Below are 9,157 nucleotides of genomic sequence, written 5' to 3' on the forward strand. Positions count from 1 at the left end.
CTATATGAGTGCTCAAGAAGGGGCAACCTTATATTTTAAGGCCTAACATGCCCGGTAACATCTGAGATTCTATGGGTTGTGTTTTTAAATATACATGTATCGAAAACAAGATAATTAGTAAAGATACTTATACCAAGAAAAATTAACTCTGAGAACTTTACCTAAATATGTGCCTTAGTTCTGCAAGTTCTTTTTCTTTGATCCGCAGGTCATCTTCTAATCTTTCTATTATAATAACATAAGATTCACTGACTTTCTTCTTCCATTCATCTAGTAAAGAAAAACAAATGGGACTGATTCATAGCTGTGCTTTGCAAAATGCAGACACAGATCATAACATACAAGTAATTAAAACTCAGTTTTTTATTCTAAATTCTACAATACTTAATTTAAATTACTGATTGTGAGCTTAAAATACAGATGTTTATATCTAAAATGCAATCATATTGAATTGTAGTAATTAAGAACCCATTTGATATTGGATAATATATTTACATAAAAGAATATATTTGCCTTATTTCTTTTGATTTTATTGCATTTTAATTATATCAATCTCTAGTTCCTAGACAAAGGTTTTTAGGTTTCAAATACTTGATATTTAAGATATAATTCTAAAATCTCTATATTCAGCAGTATTCCTAAGAATGTTTTACCTAACAACTAATATACTTTTGTAAGACATTTTCTGTTTTCTTTAAAAATCTTTCAGAGAAAAATAATTTGAGTTCAGATAATCTCAACAGTTTCATATAATACATTGTCATTTTCTCCATGTAAAAATTAACAGATACTCCAATGATGTGTTAATTATCTATAACTACTATTTGAACCATGTTACATTTAAGGATATAAAAATAATTACCAGTGCAAGTTTGGGTTGGTCTAGATTTATAATTTCCCATTTGTTAGAAGTTTCTTCTTTTTCCCAGTGCAGTTCCTCAGGTTACAAGATTCCAAGTTCAAGTGCAATGACAGTCCAGTTGAAAAATACTTTGATAGTCTGGCTAAAAATAAGCTGACTGCCAAATGGAATGTCATGCAACAATGACAAAGAACAAAACAGTTTGTGCTTTCAAGGGTGAAATCATAAAGGGAACTAATCAGTCTGTTTAAAACAGCTGTATCAAAAACAAATAGCAAATGTTTCAATAGGATTATTTACCTCCATCAATTGATTATCTATCCATGCAGAGCTTCATGAGACATTTAATAGGTAAATCTAGAAAGTTGTTCAGTTACATCTGAGGTTCACAAACAGCTATTAAAACTATCTAGAGCTCCTTCCTAATCAGTTTCCCCTGAGTTAAAGTAATGCCAGTTGGAAAAGAGTGACTGGTGATGGAATTCCCCTCTCTATATAAATACTGGGAACCCACACCCTCTGACATGCTACTAATAGAAATAAGTGTAAGTATTGCCTATATTAGAAGTACAAAATTATAAGAAGAAATTCTCAACATAGACCATGATTAAATTTTACCTGTGTTGATTATGTTGAACACCATAAGAATCATAGATAAAATCTAAGACACTGAGTTCTACAAATGGCAATTCATAAAATAACAATGATGAGAACAATATCGTGAGTAATAAGATTGAACGCTTCTTGTGTGATAGATACCAGTCGGAGTGCTTTATATACATTTTGTCATTTATACCTCATATGTTGCAGGATTCTGCAATGTATATATATCATTCCTATATTATGGATGAGAAAATCCAGATTTGCTAGTAGGCGGACAAGTCTGGAATCAATTCTGGGTCTATATATTTCTGAAGTTCAAGGTAGATATTATTATTGTTAAAGTCTGCCATAATTCTTCTTTCATTCACCTTCCATTTACTTCATGGGGTTCATTTCTCTTGGCCTTTGCATATTTCTACTGATATAAATGAACTCAGGGCATGATGTAGAAAAAATGTAAAACATAGTAAAGTTATCTGATTTTTAACTATGTATTTCTTTTGTATAATATAATTATACCTAGAGGATATAGATTTTGATCTTGAAATTCACCTCCAGAGGATATAGTTTTAATGTAACAGGTATGAATGTTACATTTATTATAGTTTAACATTCAAATAGTTTGTCTTTTTTTTTTTTTTAAAGATTTTTATTTATTTATTTGACACAGAGAGAGAGATCACAGGTAGGCAGAGAGGCAGGCAGAGAGAGAGGAGGGAGCAGGCCCCCCGCCGAGCAGAGAGGCCGATGTGGGGCTCGATCCCAGGACCCTGGGATCATGACCTGAGCTGAAGGCAGAGGCTTCAACCCACTGAGCCACCCAGGTGCCCCAATAGTTTGTCTTTTTGAAGTAAATGCTAAGGTAAATTTAGGATTCCCCACACCTTTTTCTCAGCAAAGGTAATCTATGCTCCAGAGAGTGGGCTTCTATACCTATCAGATATAGCTAGAGAAGTAGATAACCTGACTTCATGGACATCTCTGCCCACCCACAGATATAACTTTCCTTATCTCTCTTCATCAGTATATGCTGCCATGGCTTTTGCTGTTTGCTATTCTGTGGGGGCTTCTGGTTACTTGTCCTATGCATTCTGCATTTTCCTTGTTTGAAGGCCAGTTGCACCTGCTTTCCTTTAGCACTTATGAGACACATATCTCCTCATGTCAGAAAGTCTCTGTTGTCCCCAGACAGACAGCCTTTAGGCTCACTGGCCCAGGCACCTGACTTCCTCAATGCTTGGTATTGAACACCAAGTATTTAGTATAGTCCTGAACGCCATACTGGGTAGACTTCTTTAAGAGACTTGTGTCTCCCAAGGTGTAGCCTTGGGAAATAATGCACAAGCTCTCCCTTCTCTCAGATTTCCCTAAAACAATCCATGGTTTCCATACTGTGAATCCAGAGGGTCAGATATGGGAAGCAGGACTGCAGATCTTGAGGACACCTAATCTATTTTTCCTGATCTTCTTTTTCTCTCTACTATCTCAAGTCTTACTCCAGTATGTGTGTGCATGTGTGTATGTTTACTGCCTGTACCAACAGTAGGAAAACCTAGTTCTTAGATTATTTTGCATTATTTTTCCAATTTCCTGTTTACGATACAAATTTGATACATTAATTTTTAGGGCTCTTCCTTTTGATTTTCAAAAATAGTTCTATTCTTTCAGAAAGGCTGGCTCTTACAAATGAAAGCTTTGATTTTCAAAAGCTACAATTTGTGCTATTAGTTTACAAATCCAATCAGCAACTCAACTGAATCTTGTTATACTCTGGAGCAATAAATTTTGTCCTCTGCCCCCTAAAAAGGTAGGATAACAGCATAAAAATTCAGGAAATGGTAACCCCAATACATAAAATATTTAATGTTATTAAACTATAACAATTCCCTACTTTCAAAGGAACAAAATCTACAAGCCACTTCTAAGAATATGAGTTTAGGTCATGGGTTAAGGGCAGTGGAGTAATCCTCCCGCATGCCTTCTGGAAGGTGAAGAAAAGGCTGGAATAAGCAAATGACCCAGGATAATATCTTTCACTTTTCTTTCCTAAGGGATGTAGGAGGGAATCCACATGGAATCAGGAAATATTCTCCTCACTACTGAGTATATTTCTGTAAAAATTACTTCTTTCTATGTTGAGTTGGCCAAATGCTCTAGATTGAATCCTACTCTTCACCGTTCTGGACTGCCAAAAGTTCAAAAGCATGTTATCTCATATATTATCAAAAACACAACCTAATTATAAAAATGGTAAACTTCTCAAACTTTAGCGAGTGTAGATGCCCCCCTAAGGAGCTATGCAAAAAAAAAAAAAAAGAAAGAAAGAAAAGAAAATAGAACTAGGGTTACATCCCTAGAAATTCTTATTCAGTAAGATCAGTACTAGGGCCAAGGAATCTGAATTTCAACATGAATGCTTAGTGATTCTAATCACTCAGGTAGATGCTACCCGAGGCATACTTTGAGGAGCACCATTTTAAGGTTGCTTAAAGTGAACTGCCTACTTATCTGAAGGTTTTTGTGTCTTTGAATTCAATGTAAGAGAAGAGAGAAGAAAACACTATAGTAAAGAAAAAAAGAAGATTGTTTAGATTCTCAGAGTTTTATTCTATGGAAATCACTAGGGCGGTAGATGATTTGGCTGTATGACATTCTGGAAAAGGCAAAACTATGAAGACAATGAAAAGATCAGTGGTTGTTGGAGGAGCAGGGAAGGGAGAGGAATGCATAGGTGGAGAACAAGAATTCTTTAAGGTAGTGAAATTATTCTGTATGATAATGTAATGGTGAATACTTGGCATTATGCATTTGGAAAAACCCATAGAACTATAAATCACAAATATTAACTATGGACTTTAGTTAATAATAACATATCAATATTGGTTCATCAATGGTAACAAAAGTACCACAATAATTTAAGATGCCAATAATAGGGGAGACTGAGGAGGGTGGTAATAAAGAGTATATGTGAACTTTCTGTACTTTCTGTTCAATTTTTCTGTAGATGTAAAAGTTTTAGTAGAAAAGTTTAATAATTTTTAAAAATTAAGGAAAAATATAAAATAAATAAGACCTAAAATAGTAATTTCTTAACAAGACCATTTGAGCTTGTCAAGGAATATTTATAACTTATAAGGAAAAGCCTTCTCAAAGGAATATATGACTCATAGTAAGCAATTTTTCTTTCATACTTTTTTTTTCATTCAAAATGTCATGGTAGATTTAGTAAATACCTTAGTTCTTCAACTATTCCTTTTTGACCAACCCCCATGTTCTACTGAATTGCCTAAATCTAATGTTAATGTCTCCGTCTTTTCAAATGATTTATCAGACCACTTCAGCACATACATAGATATGTTCTAATACTCTTTCAATAAGCCTATTTACATTCTTTCTGAATTTCTTTATTTTGGGTTCATATTATTTATTTATCCCTATCTACACTTGTGCATCTGCTATTTATATTTCATACTAGTCTCTTCATAAATATTTAAAAGGATGCTCTCAAGATGAAAAATATAAAACTGACCTTGACACTTCTACCTTTATGATTCCAACAGATAAATTATAAAGGACATGGATCCCATGAAATCAAACTGATGTCCTTGGAACAATTCTTAACAAATTTAGGAATCTGAGTTCATTTACACTTAAAACCTAAATTGTTCTTTCACTGTACATGAGTTCTTATTAATATGTTCCAAAGTTTAGGGAAGTTTAGATTGTTGATGTATTATTTCTGGTTGACAAGCAATTTAGAGAATTATTGCTTTAAACATAGAATTACTAATTGGTATACATTTAGGCTTTTTCCTTGTGCTTAATAAACATAAAATTCCTCCTATTAAAACAAAAATTTTTTAAAGATTTTATTCATTCATTTGACAGAGAGAGAGAGAGCAGGGGGAATGGTAGGCAGAGGGAAAGGGAGAAGCAGGTTCCCTGCAGAGCAGGGGGAGCCTGCTGTGAGGCTTGATCCCTGGACCCCGGATCATGATCTGAGCTGAAACCAGTCACTTAACCAACTGAGCCACCCAGGCTCCCTAAACACAAGCTTCTAAAGAAAATTTGTCTATTAGCTAAGATAAAACTATTCAATTAAAAATTATTTGATCAATTTCCTTTTAAGCATAAATTTCCACATTTAAAGAAGTATAATTTGTAAGATTCTTATTAAACAAGTTTCCTTTCTTTTCCACTAGAATTCCTGAAGTATGTTGGATGGAGCTATAAATTACCATTATGAATCTGAACATTACTGAGGTAATATTTCGATTAATTCTTAAAAATGAATAGGACTTGACAATATATAAGAATGAAAGTAAAGGTAAAAAATCAATTTCGCAGTAATTTAAACAGGTGTTCTCAGCATCTCAAAATGTGAGGGTATATTAAAGAAAGAAAAAAAGTATATTGCTATTTTTGTTTCCAATATACTACGACTGCAAATGCAAAAATCTTAATTTTTCCTTTGCCTTCCTTTGTTGCTGGGTAAACATGAAGTAAAGTTTATTAAAGAATCTAAATAAACAGAAATGAGTCACATCTCTGTCATTGGCTAAAACTTTCTTTTCCAAATTGATGGGGCTTCTTTCAATTGTCAGTTCTGCTTTTTATTGGTGGATTGATTGATCTATTCGCTCAGTAAGCATGTACTATACCATGCACTCCAAAGTGCTCATGGTGGCCAGGGAGAGACACATAAACAGGCAATTGCAATAAAACATTTGCCCTATTATAGAGATATAAGTGATTGGTAATGAGAAGGTACATATAATAAAGCCTAGATTCCACTTAGAAAAAAAATATCATTAAAACCATCAGAATAATATAAACTTCATGACACAGGCCATTTCTACTTTCCTTTTATCCTTCTTTCTCCCTTCCTGAGTCAACTGGCCTGATAAGGAAATAACACTATGTTATAATTTATAGTTCAATTAATAAATTATTGTCTTTAGGCATAACACTTCCATGCCTGAGATTTCTCATTTAAAAGTCAAACAAATAATCTCTGGCCATACCACTCTGAATGCACCTGATCTCTTCTGAAAATCAAACAAATTAACAAAGAAAAAAAAGTGGAAGAGGGAAACAAACATAGTTCTACTTACATTGAGCTTTCTTATCACTTACCAATTATCCACTTGGGGCTATTTCTCAAAATGAACAGAAAGCTAATTTTATGTAGGTTGAGCAAATTACTTACAGGTTCAAAAAGTGGATTTATAAAACATGTGCTTGTTAGAAAGCCTGCAGAGTGATTCCATATGACCAATTCTTTGCTTAGTCTCTCTAAGCAGAAACAATCTCAGTAAGTAGTCTGTCCAAGCACAGTTAATCATTATTTCTAATTATATCTTGTCCTGTATCTTCTTAGTGGAAGGATAGTGATAAGAGTTATCATGCCATACACTTTCATGCCATCCTCCTGCAGTCCTATATCATACAGTGCCAAAAATGGCATCAGTCTTTGGCATGCACTCAGAAGTTCATGATCCCCCTTCTGTTCACATAGCCCAGCTCAGCATCCCACCAATTAGAACTGACACTGACTCAACTTAACATTTTCTATCCATTTTATACTGTAGTTGTGGAACTAGACTGGGTCCCTTCACAGCTGAAATTTCATATACATATAATCTTGAATGTCCTGAAGAGAAATTAAAAAGGATTGCTATGGTTAAGTTAGTGTGAAACTGTTGGGGATACAAAAAAGTCAATTTTGGGGCACCTGGGCTTCTCCCTCTGCTTCTGCCCCTAATCCTTGCTCATGTTCTGTTTCTCATTCTGCTCTCTCTCTCAAATAAATACATAAAATCTATAAAAAATAAAATAAAAAGTCAATTTTTACTCACAGCTCTGTTAATGGATTAATCCATTTGGTGGGGTGAATCAACAGAAAGCACAGTTTATAGGGCTACACCGCTTTGATTTCTTGTTGTAGGCATTATTGTCCCTGAAAACAATTATTAGGGGACTTGTTATAGCAAAGTAATATTGGAGTACATCCTAATGTCAGCATACTTTTGATAATAAACACAAGTTTCCAATTTTATATAGTCAATATATGTCATAATAAGTTTGTGTCTTATTTTACTGGTATCCAAATAACATACACTTCCCACTTGATATTCAAATTTAATAATCTAAGTGTATATATATACATATACACATACACTTAAAATATATGTAAAATTAATGATTTCAATTAGAGTTTATGAACAAATTACATGTTTTCTTTACAATTTTACTCCCTTTCTTAAAATGGATTATCAAGAGTACTCCATAATTGTTGTGAATTTCAAGATAATTTTTTTTCACGGAGAGTCATTTTCAGAAGTTAACACTGCATTTAACTGCATTTAAAGTAAGTGTGTATTGTACTTTCCCTAGTCTGGTAATATGGAGAGTGACTGCCTCTACTATTTTTGCCCATACCACTCATGAAAAATCATATTAAGAATTCAATTGAGACGTTAGCACCTCTGAGGAGCCTTTATAATTCCATAAACTATTTAGACCACCTTTTCCTTGATGTTCTCACTCTATCTAGTTCTCTGATTTACCCCTTGACTCCATAATTATGGTCACTTGAGGTCTATGCCAACGTGAAAAAATGTGAACTAGACTTAGCTCAGTTTAAAAACCTTCAAAAATTGTCCTCAATGGAAGAGATTCATGTTTGGAATTACAACGTGGTAGAAACTGTTAGAAGCAGCTCCTTCCTCCCCAAGGATTCCCCACTTTCTCCACAGTACAAACCCTACCATTTAAGATCAACACCTTTTGAGAGCTAAAATAATTTGATGCAGATACTTCTAACTTGGGTGTCTCTGATGCCTAGGTTTATTAAGTCATGGCAGAATATACTGGAGTTAAATTCCAAATCTTGAGTCTAATTGTTTAAGTTGGCTTACTATGTGATACCATTTCCTAACTGCTGCCCAGAGTTGCCCAAGTTGAAGTCTGGATCTGATTAAATAAATAGTAACCTAAAATTGTTCCCTTTTTTACTATTCATATATGCAGCCAGAGAAGTGATGGAGCCTGTGGGGAAGGGTCACAAGGCATTTGGAATTTGTGAGGGCCTTAGGCATATCAGAATGAGAGATAAATGCATGCCATCAATTGAGGTTTAACAAATTAATTCTATCATCATCTTTCTGAAACTTTCATTTCCCATGATGCTGAAAACCATCTTATTTAGGTACATAGTAGTTAACTTGTTAGCTAATCACAATAGTTATCTACAGATCCTCTAAAGACCATACTATCTCTCTTTGAAATACTTGATAATTCTCATTTCTTCTACTGAGTCTGGACCTGCATTAATCTGCAAAATCATCTAAAGATGATATATTGGGGCTGCATCTTTTAAAGTTATTAGAGGCAGCTGCTATACCTGTTCCTTTCTGATGACCACGTACCTTTATATTTGTCCAGTATGTACAATTATATATATGTGTAAATAGTATATATACATAAGTATGCATACATTACATACATAGGTACATTATATATGTATATACATTGTATCTATCACACATATATACATATCTACCTATCTATCTGGTACAATAACAGCAGGAAAATTAAAAAAAAACTTACTCTACAAAGTAGATTTTGATGCTGTCATATGGATGGTGCAAAAAACCACACACTGTACAACTTCAGAAAAGGAAAGGGTTA

The 9,157-nt window shown here is 33.8% G+C and overlaps 1 protein-coding gene across 2 annotated transcripts in view; it reads right to left on the bottom strand.

Annotated features, from left to right (window-relative positions):
• LOC308341472 (serine/threonine-protein kinase TNNI3K) overlaps positions 1-967 on the bottom strand; it is a 312,271-nt gene extending 311,304 nt beyond the window's left edge. For both annotated transcript variants that reach the window (XM_080801434.1, XM_080801433.1), the window contains exons 1-2: positions 863-967; positions 162-270 (exon numbers count right to left, since the gene is read on the bottom strand). In XM_080801434.1, coding sequence (XP_080657560.1) covers positions 162-270; positions 863-902 — 149 coding nt within the window. In that variant the 5' untranslated portion in view covers positions 903-967. The remainder of the gene's footprint in view (positions 1-161; positions 271-862) is intronic.
• Between the last annotated feature and the right edge of the window lie 8,190 nt (positions 968-9,157).

This window comes from Martes martes (assembly GCF_963455335.1).
Source record: "Martes martes genome assembly, chromosome: 4".
NCBI lineage: Eukaryota > Metazoa > Chordata > Mammalia > Carnivora > Mustelidae > Martes > Martes martes.